This window comes from Hippopotamus amphibius, chromosome 15 (assembly GCF_030028045.1).
Source record: "Hippopotamus amphibius kiboko isolate mHipAmp2 chromosome 15, mHipAmp2.hap2, whole genome shotgun sequence".
In the NCBI taxonomy this organism is placed as follows: Eukaryota; Metazoa; Chordata; class Mammalia; order Artiodactyla; family Hippopotamidae; genus Hippopotamus; species Hippopotamus amphibius.
Genome location: NC_080200.1, coordinates 39,555,393 through 39,572,348, shown reverse-complemented (window position 1 = coordinate 39,572,348; position 16,956 = coordinate 39,555,393). Strand labels below are relative to the sequence as shown.

The 16,956-nt window shown below is 42.9% G+C and overlaps 1 protein-coding gene across 2 annotated transcripts in view; it reads left to right on the top strand.

Annotated features, from left to right (window-relative positions):
* The window catches only part of EGFLAM (EGF like, fibronectin type III and laminin G domains), a 181,406-nt gene that overhangs the window by 54,018 nt on the left and 110,432 nt on the right, over positions 1-16,956 (top strand). For both annotated transcript variants that reach the window (XM_057709655.1, XM_057709654.1), the window contains exons 2-4: positions 8,682-8,791; positions 9,861-9,944; positions 12,935-12,961. In XM_057709655.1, the coding sequence (XP_057565638.1) occupies positions 8,682-8,791; positions 9,861-9,944; positions 12,935-12,961 (221 nt within the window). The remainder of the gene's footprint in view (positions 1-8,681; positions 8,792-9,860; positions 9,945-12,934; positions 12,962-16,956) is intronic.

Below are 16,956 nucleotides of genomic sequence, written 5' to 3'. Positions count from 1 at the left end.
TCTTTGTTGCTTACTGTCTCTGTCTCCTGCCCCACTGATAAGATGTTACACCAACAGACTCTAGACCTCAGTTTCTTCATCTGTAAAGTGGGGATGTCTCCTTCCTCTATCCCATGCTCTTATGAGGATCAGTGGATTTCTGGTGAAACGTGGTGGGTTGAACAAATGTATATACTGCTTGTCCCTTCAAAACCCCACCAAAATGCTTGCAAGTTGGAGCACAGAGCATTAACCAGCAGGACAAAAGGAAATAGGTAGAAGATAGCAGTGGTGAATTTTGGAAACTGAAATGCCCGTGGACAAGTGGTGATAGATTTAGAAACCAGAGAATGATGGTTGCTCGGCCAGCAGTGAGGGGAAGACCAGAAGCTGGCTAATACATGAATAGTGATTTAAAATGCACAAAAGTGGGACTTCCCTGGTGGCGCAGTGGTTAGGAATCCGCCTGCCAATGCAGGGGACATGGGTTAGATCCCTGCTGCAGGAAGATCCCACATGCCACGAGCGACTAAGCCTGTGCGTCACAACTGCTGAGCCTGTGCTCTAGAGCCCTCGAGCCACAACTGCTGAGCCTGAGTGCCACAACTACTGAAGCCCACGTGCCTAGAGCCCATGCTCCACAGCAAGAGAAGCCACTGCAATGAGAAGCCTGCGCACTGCAATGAAGAGTAGCCCCCGCTCGCCACAACTAGAGAAGGCCCGTACATAGCAACAAAGACCCAGTGCAGCTAAAAATAAATAAATAATAAATAAATAAATCTTTAAAATAAGATAAAATACACGAAAGTTTTCTTCTCTCTCTCTCCCTCCTCTCTTCTCAGATCTCTCTTTTTAAAGGAACAAATGTTCAAGTAGAAAAGATACTGATACATTGTATGGATAAATCAGTTCATCCATTCCTTTACAAATGGACAATTAGGTTGTTTCCAGTAAAAATATTAAATAAGAGATGTGTAGATAAAATCAAAGTACACAAACTCACATGGGGATAGGACATATAATACCAAGTGGTTGTTAGCTCTGGAAGAGAGGAAGGGAGAATGGAGTTTTAGCTGTATTTCATTCCCTGTGCCCCAGCCTGCATACATACATACATACATAACACATTAATTAATTAATTTCCAGCTTTACTGAGATATAAATGACTTATAACATTGTGTAAATTTAAGGTGTACAATGTGATGATTTGATATATAGAGAGAAATGATTTCCACAGTAAGGTTAGTTGACACATTCATCACTCACATAGCATTTTTGTGTGTGTGGTGAGAAATTTTAAAATTTACTCTCTTAGCAACTTTCAAGTACTATTAACTATAGTCATCTTGCTGTACATTAGATTTCCAGAACTTATTCAATTTATACTGAAACTTTGTATGCTTTGATCACCTTCACCCACTCTCCCCACCCACCCCCCACCCTTTCACCTTCTCCCACCCCTGGCAACCACCAATCTACTCTCTGTTTTTATTATGTTTGGCTTTGTTTTGTATTTCACATATAGGTGAGATAATATGCTATTTGCTTTTCTCTGACTTATTTCACTTAGTATGATGCCCTTAAGTTTCATGCATGTCATCACAAATGGCAAGATTTCCTTTTTTATGATTGAATAATATTCCATTGTTCATCCCTCAATGGACACGTAGTTGTTTCTATGTCTTGGCTATTGTAGGTAATGCTGCAGTGAACATGGGAGTACAGATATCTCTCTGAGATCCTGTTTTCATTTTCTTCAGATAACTGTCCAGAGTGGGATAGCTGGAGTCACACATTAGTTCTATTTTACATTGTTTGAGTAACCTCTGCACTGTTTTCCACAGTGGCTGTACCAATTAACATTCCCAGCAACAGTGCACAAATGTTGCCTTTTCTCCACATCCTTGCCAGTCCTCGTCATTTCTTGTCCTTTTGCTCATAGCCATTCTCGCAGGCGTGAGGTGATAGCTCCTTGTGGTTTTGATTTGCAGCTCCCTGTTTAGTGATGTCGAGCACCTTTTCATGTATTTGTTGACTGTTTGTACATCTTCTTTGTAAAGATGTCTATTTACGTTCTTTGCCCATTTTAAAATCATATTATTTGTTTTTTTGTTATTGAGTTATAGGAGTTCCTTACATACTTTGGATATTAATCTCTTATGAAATATATGGTTTGCAAATGTTTTGTCCTAATTTATTTCTTTTGTAAGAAGATTTGAAATTTCCAATCATAATCATAAGAATGGTAGCATTACATGTTAGTTATTTTGAGAAAGGGGAAAAAAATCTTTCAATCAGTATTCAAGGGCACATGGGTGAATATACGTGAAGGCCGCATGCGCAGAGCACTGGGCTTCCCCACCAGCTCTAGTTTAGAATCCTCACGAAGGTGTGAGGCCAGGGCCATGGTCATGAGCCCGTCTCTCCTTCCCTGCCCATTGTGAGATCTGGCTGGGCCATCCTCTAGGCCTTCCTGTCCTGTGAGGCCCCGTGTTGATGCCACCTTGGACACAGTTACATCCAAGGGGACATCATGATAAAACATAATTTAGAATCAGAACTGTCCGAGAATTCAGGGCATAGAGGGGAGAAATCTGGAGAAATACTGTCCTAGATTATGGCCAGCCACCAGAGCAGGGCAGAGAAGGAGCGTTCTGTGTCCTTTGCAACATCAGGTCCCTCCATTGGCGCTTCGGTCACTGTTGATCGACACGTCTGTGTGGCGTTGTTTTCAGCAGCAATAGCTTCCCTCCTGGACACCTTCGTTTTACTGTGATAGTGGACTTGTGATAGGGGCATGTTATTGTATGCAGGTACATTGCCTTTGGTTAAGAGCTAATAAATCTGCTTCATTAATTACAAACTATTTTTAACCTTACCATTAAATTGAGAGACAGAAAACAAACATGTGACAATGCAGCCTGCCCTAACCCGACGGGTACAAACTAGCACAAATGCTTCATGCAGCGTTATTTGGTAGATTTCCTTCAGTTATGCGGGAGCCTGGTCATACCGGCGCCCATACAACATTTGGTCTTTGGACATAAAAATACTTTTCCAAGTAATTTTTTTCAAATTGTGAAAAACAATATAATAATATTCTGTAACGCTTACTAAATAGAAGAAAACAGGGAAAAAATATTATCCTTAATCTCAGCTACCCTATTATAACAATTAGCCTTTTACTCTTGCCTTCCAGTTATTTTACAAATGAGTATTTCGTATGACTCTCATAACAGTGTTGATGGCAATTGGGTATACGTTTTATTTAACATTTTATCATAATTGTTGCTACGGAGTGATACAAGCCTCATGTAACAAATTTTTATTTATTTATTTATTTAGATTTGTTTACTTATGCTGACTTGGGTCTCTGTTGCTGCACGCGGGCTTTCTCTAGGTGCCGTGAGCAGGGGCTCCTCCTCACTGCAGTGGCTTCTCTTGTTGTGGAGCATGGGCTCTAGGCACATGGGTTTCAGTAGTGGCAGCATGTGGGCTCAGTAGTTGCGGCTTGTGGGCTCTAGAGTGCAGGCTCGGTAGTTGTGGCGAAGGGGGTCGCTACGCCGGGGCGTGTGGGATCTTCCGCGACCAGGGATCGAACTGGTGTCCCCTGCATTGGCAGGCAGATTCTTAACCACTGCGCCACCAGAGAAATCCCACAAGCCTCATTCTTAAAATAAATTTTCAATTTTGAAAATAATTTGGATTTATAGAGAGTTACAAAGATAACAGGATTCCTGTCTACCTTTTACCCACTTTCTCCTCATGTTAGCATATTATATAACCATAGTACATTTGTCGAATCTGAAAAATTAACCAGTGCTAGTACTAACTAGTAATAGTACAGTATTATCAAATAAACTACAGACTCTTTGGATTTCACTTGTTTTCCTACTAATGTCCTTTCCCTCTTCCAGATCCTAAGAAACCACCATGTGTTTAGTCAGGTCTCATTTTTGTTGTCTGTATAACAGCCCATCCCAGTAAGGCACTATTATTGTCCTGACGTTTGCTCTGTTTCTAAATATTTAGATTGTTTATGGTTTTTCCATATCACAAGTGATCCTCTGAAGAACACCTTCATGCAAGCAGCCTTCTCTTCTTTTAAGATTCTTCCCTCACGGCATTCTGTAGTCCCACCTCCGAGGGTCCAAGGGAAGGAAGGTACTTGTGGCTCTGGATATTACCACATTTTGCCAAATTGTCTTCCAAAATGCCCATGTTCATTTAACTGCCATAAGTAATTTTTTGAGACTAGCACATTTGTGTACCCTTGTCAGTATTAGTTACTGTCATTTAACCATTTTGGCTAATTTAATAGGTGAAAATGACATCTCAATTTTAAGAAGTTGTATTTATTTGATAACTAACAGATTTGAATATTTTGCCATGTGTATTTACCAGCTATATTTCCTCTTATGTGAGTTGTCTCTTCATATTTTATTTATTAGGGCCTGAATATGTTTTTTCTCAATATGTATGAGTTTTATAACAAAGATATCCCTTGGCCTGTCATTTTGGCACAATTATTTACCCTTTGATCTGTTGTTTTTGATTTTTTCTTTTGTAATTTTTGAAGAGCACAATGAAGTTTTATGATGTGGAATCCATCAATTTTCTTTTGATTTGTTTTCTTTACCTCTTTTAAGCTTAAACAAGTTTATCTTCAAAAAAATCTGATTTTAAAATTCAATCTTTTTCCGTAATTTGATTTCCCATCTTTAACTATGTGATTCATCTGGGATGGTTTTGGTATTTGGCCCACATGTCGGACCTGGCCACCTCTCACTCACCAGATGCAGGTGACCACACCTCCCACGTCAGCAGCAGTCACGGCTGCCTTTGTAACCCAGGTGAGTGGATGGTACACACCCTCCGCTGTGCTGCCCAGGGCAGAATCCTTGGAGCCTTCATCCTGTCATTCACCACCCACATCCACTCAGTCCTAGTGGTTCTGTTATGTGGTTTTCCCCCCCGACTCTTTGAGGAGGCGTGTATACTGCTCTCTCGGCTTGGGACACTTCTCCATCCCCACTCTGTCTCAGTCTTACCAGTCTGCCAGGTGGAATCTGTGTCCTTGCTATGTGACACCAAAGTGCTCTCTCCTTCCCCTTATGCTCCTCACACCCAACTGTAATGTCTTGCTAACTTGTCTGTGGTCCCCTGTCTCTCTTCATTATTGATGCAGCCTCACTGACGAAGCCAGTGCCTGATGCATATAGGAGCTCAATAAATATATGTTAGGTGTGTGGAAGATTGGATAAATGAAGGAGTATACCAATAAAATAGAAGTCATACTTAGCTGTGTCCCAGCAGGGCTTGATCTGAGTACTTTCCTAGAGAATATGAACGTAAAGGGGGTAGTAGATTGGAGTTCAGGCTTTTTATGGTACCAGCATGTCATGGATACTGTAGATTGGCTTGTTCAACAACATCCATTTTACCCTCCTTCTAGGTGCCATTACTATAATGCAAAGGCTGGAGAAATAAAAACGTTTCCCAGGCTGTCTTGTAGTCAGTGTTCTGGATGTAAATTAAATTAGGTTCCACCAATGAGATGTACTCTTGGGACTTCCAGAAGGCAGGAGGGGGAGGAAGGCTACTTTCCGCCTGCTGTTTCTCCTGCCAAGCAAGGCCATCAAAATGTGAGAACTCATCATTCCAAGGTTCACCGCCACTTTCGTGTGTGTCTGGAGGCAGTTGTAGTGGCAGGAATGGCAGGATCGAGTGTGAAGGCTGAGGCTTCTTGGTTTTGAATCACCAGTGTAGCGAATTAGCTAATTATCAAATATCTACTTTTATCTCTCTCTTTCGCATCTATTTATTTACATATTTATAAAATAGAGCTAATGGAGACTCCTGAATTCCATTCCCCTAGTCTTTCCACCAATTTTGTAACCACCTTTCTGCTTAAAATACCTAGAGAGTTTTCTGTTTTTTGTCCTCAACCATGGCAGATACACAGGGGATACGAGGACTGGTTTCCCACTCACTGACCCAAGTAGCCAAACTTGATCAGTTGTAATTTTCCCCAAAATAAAGAGAGAAGTGCTATTCCTAGGACCTAGGATGAGATTGTGCCTACTGGTTATTCTGTGGTCTGTGAGGGTTCTGTAAATCATTTCCACTATCTTTCCCCCATTCCCGGCTGCCTTTGAGATTTTGTTAGCGTAGACCTCAACTCAGCAATAAAGTTGGCCAGTAATAGATAATTATACAGCTGGACCCAAATATAAAACTACACAGGAAAGAATACAGGTAAATGATTCAGATCTCTAACATATTATGAGCTCTTTTAAATCCGTGAAAAAAAAAACCTAACCCAATTGAAAAGTGTACAAAACACATGAAGGGAGGAAGAAAAATGGCCAAAGAAGATATTAAAATATTCCTCTTTTTTTTGCTTATCAAAGTAGCAAAGATTTTAAAGTAATACTGAGATCTGGTGAAGATGTGTTCCTTATACACTTCCATAAGCTTCTAAATTGGTAAATTTTCTAGATGTTAGTTTGGTTATATTTATAAAAGTCTTTAAAGTATTCATTCTCTTGGATCAACAGATTTTAGCTGGAGTCAGTTTTGCCCCCCATGGGACACCTGGCAGTGTCTGCAGATGTTTTCCATTTTCATAAATATGGCTGGTGGATGCTACTAGCATCTAGTGGGTAGAGACCAGTGATGCATCTCAACATCCTGCAACGAACAGGAGGGCCCGCACACAAAAAATACACAGCCCGAAATGTCAGCTAAGTGGAGGTTGAGAAATTCTGTCTTAGGAAAATTCTGCTTTAAGAATTTACCCAAATGAAAAAATTGAATGTACTTCAAGATTTGGAGAGCAACAAATCAGTAGCTATTAAAAATTAAGGTGCGTATAATTTTTAATAGATATCCATCCAAGAGATGCTTGGACGTGTGCACGAAAAGGCACACACACAGGTGTTCTTTTCAGCATTATTCTTAACAGTGAGACTTTGGAAACAACCTAAATGTCAGTCACTGGAGTAACAGTTAATATACGTGCGTGCTCTGTGTAGCAGAGAGTTTGGCTGTCCCACTGCCCGCTACTCTTTTCCTATGAGCCTGTCCTCTTTTAGGGAGACTTCTGTACAGTGGATAGGGCTGGTGGAAGAACTATTTCCAGGACTCCATTCATCCTGTCTGTTTCCATTTTGAAACCAGAAAAAAACGAATCTTTCCTCTCTGAGCCCTTGGTCACATGACATGTTTGTCACTTGACATTAGAGTGGCCAGTCAGATGGGCCTTTAAATCTTGAACCAAGGCAGAGCCAGAGAATAGTTGAAGAGCTAGTCCCTGAGTGGCAGCAGTGGTGGTTGTGGTAGGTGTCTGAGTTCTTGCCAATTGATGGCACTGAACCTCTGTTACTTGGTCCACCAAAAAGGCCTTCAGTTTTGTCATTGAAAATATTGGTGGTGGAAGGCCCCAGCAGTACCCTAATAAATAGACACATTAGATCTCTGTGAATTGCAAACAAAGTATCCCAGCTGATATGCTGGAGAATTACACACAGTCATTAAAAAGAAAGATCATCAGGACATACTAGTAAGTGAAAAATCAAACTGAAGAACATTCATTCACTCAAGGAATGTTTATTGAGCTCTTCCATTTATTAGTCTCTGTGCTCTGAACAGGACACACCTAGTTCCTGCCCTCTTGGGGGATTATTTAAAATAGCAAAATATCAGAAATAAATTAAGTGTCTAACAATAGTGGAACGAAATATACTGTAAATTATGACATATGCATTATATGGAAGAGCTAACAGCCATTAAAAATAAAAATAATTATTTTGATCAGTAAATGCATACTGTCAGTTTATATATGTATTTATATGTGTATATATATATATATATATACACTGTATATACTAAGTCAAATAAGAATATATATAATATATAGGCTATATATAATATGAATATATATGAATATTATATATAATGAACACAACACAAAAATTAAAATTATATATACATTATATAAAAATATGTACATTTGTGTGTGTGTGTGTGTGTATTTTTTTTTCAAAAAATTTAATGTAACCAAAAGGAGGTATACTATATTAAAATGTTGGCAGGGCTCATTTCTGAATGATGGAAAGTTTTGTGTATTCTAAATTTTGAAATCTGCATATGTTGTTTTTATAAACATAAAATTTAGTATTTATAACCGTAAAATTATTTAAGGTAAGAACACAGTAAAACATTTGAGATTTTCCTAACCCCATTTTACACTAAACCATATTTTTGAAATATTCAGCAATATGAATATACGCGCTATATTCATATCTATATATATCAGATGTATCTATAGAACAGATGTACCTGTGTATGTTACTGATTAAAAAAAAATTCACTATCTTGCTCTCATGCATTCTAAGCTGCTTGGTCTCTGCTCCCCTGAATCTCTCTCTGCTGGTCCTTGAGGTGTTAGGGGTTATAGACGGGACTGTGGACAATAGCTGGGCTGAGTTCCCTCCCACTTCCGGGTGGGGAGGGGCTCACAGAGGTCTGGTGAAGTCAGCGACACCGTGTGGTCTGCTGGAGAGATATCTGCGTTTCTGGCCCGGGGCATCATCTCTAAGTATGCTCTCCATCTGTAAGCGCACTCTTACATGTTGTGCTAAGGGTACTCAAGGTGGGATGCATGGAGCGTTAACACCATCTCTTTTGTTTTGGGGCAGGCAAGGTGGGGCCGCCTCTCGATATCATGCTGGAGGCGTTGAACTGTACAGCTGTCAGCGTCCAGTGGAAGATGCCAAGGCATCCTGGGAGCCCCGTCATGGGGTACACTGTGAGTACCTGGGCATGGGGATTCCTGTAGTGGGTGTTGGGGTAACTGTACCTCCTTCCCAACGTTGCTGCTCCTGTATACGGCCTGCGGATATCAGCCCTCCGGGGTGGGGCCTCGTTCTCCCTCCGTGAAACCAGGGGAGATGTTTCCCTTTTAAGGGCATTTGTAAGTGCCTGAAAGTCAGCGGGATCTGCTGAGTCTTTACCCTGTTCAGGGATGGGAAAATATAAACTCAGTAGAAGACATGCTTCCTGTTTTCTAACTGCCTACAGGGCAATTTGGAGACTAAAGCAGAAACATGGGAAATGGTAGGGAGTCCCTGTGGAATGTTGTCAGTAAGGACAAAGTAGCGTCCACGCTGAATGAAAGTGATGGGGTGGACAGGCAAAGTGGAGAAGGAGGTAGAGGATGCACTCCTGCCTCCGAAAGGTTACAGGTTGGCCTTTTTTCAGTTTACCAAAATGTTTTCTTTGAACAGTGTTTTAAAAATGAGTCAACTTTTAGAAGTTAGGAGATTTCAGATAAATACTTGGAATTCTGAAATCTCTGGAAATAACCAGAGAGCTGGCCACCGCAGGCCCACCTTCCTCTAGGGCACCAAGCCTGCTGGAGTTGAGCTGCCCACCGGGATGTAAACTCCCCATGAGACCCCAGACCTACCATTCCCTCCAGGCTCCCCTTCACCAAGGCAGAGAAGCCATTTCTCATGGCCCTTGTCCTGTTGTCACCCTAAAGTAGCGAAATGTATTCCTGGACCCAGGTAGAATCAAAAGTGGGAAAATGAAGGATTACGTGAGAGAGTTGTGGTTTCAGGAAAAATACTAGGAGCCAGGTCCAGCCCTGTCCATCGCACTTTACTCCGTGTCTTTCTCTGGGCCTCTACAGGCTTATTAGGGTTTGCGACCCTGGCCAGGTGTGTCTGATGTTTGCTGACAAGGAAGTAGCGTGTGAGAGGTGAGGCAGCACGCCTCAGGACCCAGTGCGGTTGTGAGTGCAGTACGAACCACCATTTGGTCTGGTGGAGAAGTGCTGGCCCCGCGCTCATCCCGGATGTCTGCATCTTTTCCAGGTCTTTTACTCTGAGGGCGGCGTAGATAAATCCCTGCAGGAGCGGTTGCACAGTGTGTCGCTCGACCTGGATGCCCCGACCACCGTGAGTAGCTCCATCCTGGCAGCCCCCCTGAAAGCACACCCCTGATTGGCATTTCACTGATATTCACAAGGATTTCTAACTTGGTGTGTATGTGTGCTGCTGTATGTGTAATAATAATAACAACAACAGCGACTAATGTTTGTATAGTCCTTTGGAATTTAGAACATCTTTCGTGTCCATAACCCCGTCACATGCGTCCATATCTCCAGAAAGGCAGCTTCCATACCAGACTCAGCCTACCCCATTTATCCTGTGAGAAAGCAGGCACTTTACAGCTGTTTTTTCCCCCCTCTTTTCTCCATAAAATTCAATTCTGATTTTTTTGAAATCCCAATAAAGCTTTATAAATAAATATGAGACATTTGTATCTTCTCAACACGATGCAGAAGAAAGTGATGTAATTGGAAATGTATATTCAAAAGGTGCAAGTTGTTTATTTTTCTTTCCTAGCCAGCATCCTGTCCTTCCACTAACCAGTTGTTGGCTCTTCATCTATTTCTTTTTTGTTTCCTGTCAGGGTCTCTCAGGGTGAATTTCTCTGCCTTAGGCGTGTTCTGTTTTCTTTTCTTTAACTCGCTGCCTCTTTCCCCATCCTACTAGAATTATTCTACGGGCTAGAGCCTTTTTAATTGCTCTGCAAGGAGTTAGCATCAGTGCCCAGAATACTGCAGCTATAACGGTGGTGGTGGTGGAGGTGGTGTTTGTAACTCCTATTCAGTAAATGCCTGCTGGGCACAGCACCTAGACACCTATGTGTCATCCGTGATGAGTAGCTGTCACTTGATGAGAGTCTGTTACCTGCCAGGCACTCTCCCTCATGCTGTACCTTTGTTTCTCCATCTAATCTTTACAACGATCCCATGACCTCATTTTCCTGACAAGGGTGCTGAAACTCAGAGAGGTGAAGTAACATTCTTCAAACCATACGTTAGCAAGTAACAATCAACTGTAAACCCAGGGCAGATTGGATTCTGAGCCCTGCTCTGGCTATTTTTACCAATGCTCTCATGACTCAAAAAGAAGAGATGCACGTCTTCAGCTTGCTTGTATTTTGCATACAGCGTTTATTCTGAGACTTTTGCTTAAGTACCCCTCATTTGCCTCAGGAGCCCTCAGCCCCAGCCTCTGTGGTTTAGTCTATCCTAAGAGGGGGAGATGACGGTGGCACCACCTAGGCCACCACTGGTTGAGGTGCCATCTCCCCTTGACAGTACTGGAACTTTCACCCAGCCCGTGGACCCCACCGTGGGGCCGACATGGTCCGCAGCAGTGTTTCCAGCTGCCCAGCCTCCTCTGCTGTAGTGAGTGTGGCTCACGGCTCCGACTGGAGCACAGTCTGGGCAGAGAGGGCACAGTGCTGGAGACAGGTATCCTGGAGTCCGCACGGTACCTCTGAAATCAAGATCTTGCCCCATCACATGAACTCGGGCCCAACACTGTGGCATCTCTGGGAAGGCCACTGCAGTGCAAACAAAAAGCAGAGGCCCCAGGGGGAGACAGGCACCCTGGGCTTCTAGACCTCCTTCTTCCACTTACAGATTGGGTAACTTTGGCCAAAGCTACTTAAACAGTCTAAACATCAACTTTCTCCCATGAAAGGGATATAATAATTACACTGTTGTGAGTGGCAAATACAATTGTGCATGTAAAAGCCTTTAGTAAAAAGTAAGAAGCCGTATAGATGTTAGTTGTTATTCTTGACGACCATTGCCTCTATGTTAAATATATTCTCGCCACTAACTACAGCCAGGTGTTAGAATATGCTACCAAATCATAGCATTTGATTACCTTGCTGATTTCAACAACTTGCATAGTTGCTGTTCTCCACTCAGCACGAGATAACACACGGTCGCTATTGTTGGGCAGCTTTGGGTCTCATTGGGAAAACCACATTTACGCTGATAAAACCATTAGAGAGCAACACGAGACCAGATGTCATTTACATGCCACTAACTAGACAGACTGAGGTTTTGAAGAGGGAGAGATTAGTATAGGAACAAGTGGTGAAGAGTTAAAATTTGGGGCTGAGAATTGAAGCAAGGGCAGTTTCTGGAAAGGCAGAGGAGACGAGGGGAATTCAAATCATTTGAACCAAAGTAATGAACTCACTGTGTGTGCGCATGCCCATGGGCTTGTGTGTTTGGGCAGGGGGAGTGGGAGGAGATGCTGAATACACAGAGTGGAGAGAGGAAATGATGACTAGACATGAAGGCAGTGAATCAGGAAGACGGGATGGGAGCCACCTGATGTAGCAGAGTGAGCTCTGGGTTCAGACGACTCACATTCAGAGTCCTGTATGACAACGAACCAGCTGGGTAACTTTCCTGGGTCTCAGCCTCCTCAGTGACAAAACAGGGATTCGAATAGGATCTGTGTTATGGGTAGTGTATCTGTGGTTCCCAGCCTGTATGTTATGGTTCCCCAGGGCTCTGCAGCAAACTCACAGGGGCCTTGTGGACTATTTGAACTTGGCACAGGAAACAGCAGCATCTGTGTAAACTACTACTACCAAATCTTTTGGGTCTCACTGTTGAATAAATGGAACTATTGGGGATTTTTTTTTTTTTTGGATTAGAGGTACTGCAAAAATAATACTGAGACACTAATGGTGCCGTGAACAGAGAAAGCCTGGGAACCTCTCTACACATCATCCTGTAGCATCCTACAGACCTCAGACTATCTAGTAAGTGGCATGTAAATGACACCTGGTCTCATGTTGCTGTCTAATTATTTTATCAGTGTAAACATGGCTTTCCCAATAAGACCAAAAGCTTCCCAAGAAGAGCAGCTTTTATGGTCGTAGAACCCTCACCACCACACCTGGAGCAGGATAGGAACTGAGTGAGTGTTGGAGAGAACTCACATTGCCAAGGTGTGTGTCTGCAGCCCTTGGGTGTACCTGGCAGAAGGACAGCTACTCTATGGGTTCATTTTAGTTCCTGCAAGCTTTCCTTTCCTTTTCATATTATTTTGTTTTTTCTCCTCTCTAGGAACGATTGGATCATCAGATGACTTTTGTAAGTATGCTTTCGAAAAGTTAAACCCTTGCCCCAACCCAGGATTCAGGGGGTCTCTTTTCATCAAAATGTTGATTTTCCTGCATCTTCCTCATTGATTAAGGCCCACAGAGAGTGCTTGGTTCTAGTGGAAGCGGCGATGGTGGAGCATACCGGGTGAATTCTTAATCATTTAGAAAGAAATGGCTTTTATCTCACGTGGCAGAGTAAGGATAAGAGCAACACTTTTAAAGGTTGAAGTAATTTAAGTTCTGTTCCAAGACAAGGTGAAAAAGAGTGAAAAGGAGAGAAAATATTTCAACTCGTGAGCACCACCGTTGGGGGAGCTCCCCTACCCCTTCACCTTCTTTCCTCACTTCCTCTAACAATTCTAGACCTTCTCAATGCGACAAAACCGGGTCACCTAAACCTGGTTGATTGACTTTCTGGATAGAATGCCAAACAGAGGATTGGGTTGACAAGTGGTTAGTCTCATTCAAATGAAGAAGTGACCAGAATAACCTGGTGGATCATGTGGAATTCTGATGCGGTCTTGGATACTCTGCCTATATAAAGGCTTCTGATTCAGTTAGCATTTGACACTTGACCTTTTCTTAGAAGAACAGGTTTCATCCTGGAAAAATAAACGGTAAAACAAATCAGGACAATTTGGTGATGTTTTTATTTTATTTTTTATATTTATTTATTTATTGGCTGCGTTGGGTCTTTGTTGCTGCACACGGGCTTTCTCTCGTTGCAGCGAGCAGAGGCTCCTCTTCATTGCAGTGCTTGGGCTCCTCATTGCAGTGGCTTCTCTCTTGTTGCGGAGCACGGGTTCTAGGCACGTGGGCTTCAGTAATTGCAGCACGTGGGCTCAATAGTTGTGGCTCACAGGCTTTAGAGCACAGGCTCAATAGTTGTGGCTCACGGGCTTAGTTGCTCCATGGCATGTGGGATCTTCCTGGCGCAGGGATCGAACCCGTGTCCCCTGCATTGGCAGGCAGATTCTTTTTTTTTTTTTTTTTTTTGGGCACATGGGCTTAGTTGCTCCGCAGCATGTGGGATCTTCCTGGAGCAGGGATCGAACTCATGTCCTCCGCATTGGCAGGCAGACTCCCAACCACTGAGCCACCTAGGAAGCCCGGCAGGCAGATTCTTAACCACTGCACCACCTAGGAAATCCTGCTGATGTTTTTAGAGTTAGAAATAGAAATGGATGCTTAAATTGGTGTCTCCACACTTTTTAATCATACATACCATCAGTTACAAGACATTTGAGCAGGTACCAATGTGTGTATATGTATGTACTTATAAATTATACGTCTGCTGCTCTACTGTTATATTGTGTAAATTATAAAATCCCACAGAATTTTAAAGGAGATAAAATAGAAGTACACAGTTCTTATGTTTTCTTCTGACATCTCGGTAGATTGCTCGCTCGAGGGGATGCACCACCACGCTGCTTTGGAGTCCACTGGTCTGGCTGACCCAGAACAGTGATTCTCTTTGGGCCTTATGCACGGTTAAGGGATACAGCAGACAGGAATCATGAGCCTGGCATCTAGTCCCCGCTCTGTCACTAGAGCAGAAGGGTAGCTGTGGGCACGGTCGCCAAATCCCCCGTGAACCTCTCTTTGACCATAAAACGAAGGGGCCAGTTAGCTCCCAGCTGGGGGTTTCTTTGTTCCCTGTGGGCCTGTGGAAATATGTGTAGGCATTCTAGTGAACAAGCTTCAGGGATACTGACTCTCCTGCAATGTATAGCACAGATCCGTACGAGGAAGTTTTGTCCAGCCCCAAAGCCAATGCCACCCCTCTTGCAAAACCTTGGAAGATCTTTTTGTGGCCACTCAGGGAATGGAAATCCCTGCACTCTGGCCTGCACAGACTTCCTCGGGACCTTTGGAAGAAGGCTTTTTGGAATATAGCCCTTTTCTCTTTCCCTGTGCCTTCCACCTAATGATGCTGGATATTCCCAGCTTCTACTAAGGCAACCGAGGCACCCACTTAACTTACAGAGTCAACTGTGATGTTGAACCCAGGGTTACTAGAAGAATTGTAAAATCTCCGTGTCAAAACTTTGGCACAGAGAAGTTGAGTGGAATCCTCCAAACGGCACAGCTCTTTGGCTCCAGAGCCTGGGTCTCCTGGCTCCTAGTCCAGTGCTCTCCCGCTTCGTGCCTCCTCTCTCTCAGCTGCGTTCACTGGATGTCCTCCTGGATTTCTGGAAACAAATGACCTGGGTTTCTATCAGTAGAAGAAAAGTGCAACATGGAAGGGGGTAAAGGTTATGTTTGAGTCAAGGTCAGAGACTCAAGTTCAGAGTCATTCAACACGGTTTCATCATGGCAAAGTGAACAGGGATTCAGTTAAGACTGGTCCAATCTTTTCAGGGGCTCCCCTTACATAGTTATCCAGGTTGTTCATACGTTGGGTCTCGTATGAATTAGGGTGAATGTTTAGCAGTCATCAAACCCCAGATAACAGTGATCTTAACAAGATGTGCGTTCATGTTTCCCTCATGCAATGGTCTGGATATAACCAGTGGGTGGTTTCCCTGTGCCAGGCGTCTGCCATCCCTTTGCTCTGCCAGCCCCTCTGGCCTGCCTCCCCATGGTCCAGCATAGCTCACTGCCACATCCACATTCTAGCCAACAGATGAGGAAAAGAGGAAAGGGAACACATCACTTACTATTAAGGAATAATTCAAAAATTGGCCTCAGCATTTTTGCTCACATGCTATTGGACAGAATTTAGTCACATGGCCACACCTAGATGCAAGGGAGGCTGGGAAATGTAGTCTTTGAGTGGCCATGGGCCAACTGAAATATACAGGAGTTCTATCACAAGAAAGGAGAGAATAGATACTAGGGGATGAAGAGTCATTCCTATCGCGGACCATGAACGGAGGGAATAGATCTGCTGCAGTAGACGTGGGAAAGGCAGTTGGACATCTGAAAAACAAGGTGCTAGCCTGAGAATTAGATGTACTCCTTCTTGAGTCAGGCAACTGGAAGCGTATTAAGTCGTGTATTTTATCAATGGAACCAGACCCATTCTTGCCCCCACCCCCGCCAGTGTAGGCATATAAATTCTCTGGGTCCAGTTTCATCATCTGTAAAATGAGAAGGATAAGACTGACATCTCAGGGCTGTTGTGAGAATTAAATGTGGCAGTGTTACAAAAGGATTTTATAAATCCCAAAATGGAGTGTAAGTTATGATTATATTATGATTATACAATCACACGGTAAAAGTTTGCTGTTTCTGGTGGTCTGTGAGGGAGGCAAGTGTCCTGGGGAATAGCTCACTTGGTTGTAAAGTTGTTTGAGCTTTCTTTCTGGGCTCAGTGAACTAACTAACTACCCTTGCTTTTATCTTCTATAGATATAAATTCTCTGATCACATGACAGCCACTGGTAGTGTTAAAAGACAAAGGAGGCAGCTTTTGGAAGGGGTTTTGTATTTCAGAAAGGGCTAGACAAACACAAAGTAGGGTTATTTTGCAGCAATGCACACAACTTTGTTCCCCACCCCCCAAAAAAATTATGAGAGGGACCAGAGGAGACTGTGGAATTCGCTCTGGCTTCTATTCCAAGAAAGCAATTTCTTTGATTTTGTTTCTCACCATCTTGTGCAGAAAGAGGTCCAAGAGGGATAAATATTTTGACTCATTTTGAAATTTCCACAAGACAACAAAACACTGTGTTTTTCTTCTTTGAAAAGGGTATGTTTATCATCTTACCTAGTTTGATGCAAGGCTGAAGTAGTGGCAGAAGACATTTAAGGACAGAAATAGAAAGATTTGTGGGATTTTGCAGCATTTTATTATAAAGAATTCAAGCGTTATCACAAGTCACATTATTCTTAGGGATTCCATTTGGAAGGAGGCATGTCAGAGGGAGAAATGATGGTTAAATCATTGAATCCATCCCCTTATTAGTGGCCCCAGCTACTCAGTCCCCTTGACCTTCACTCCCTTATGCTAACCTACCAGCCTGTCAGCTCAGGAAAAGA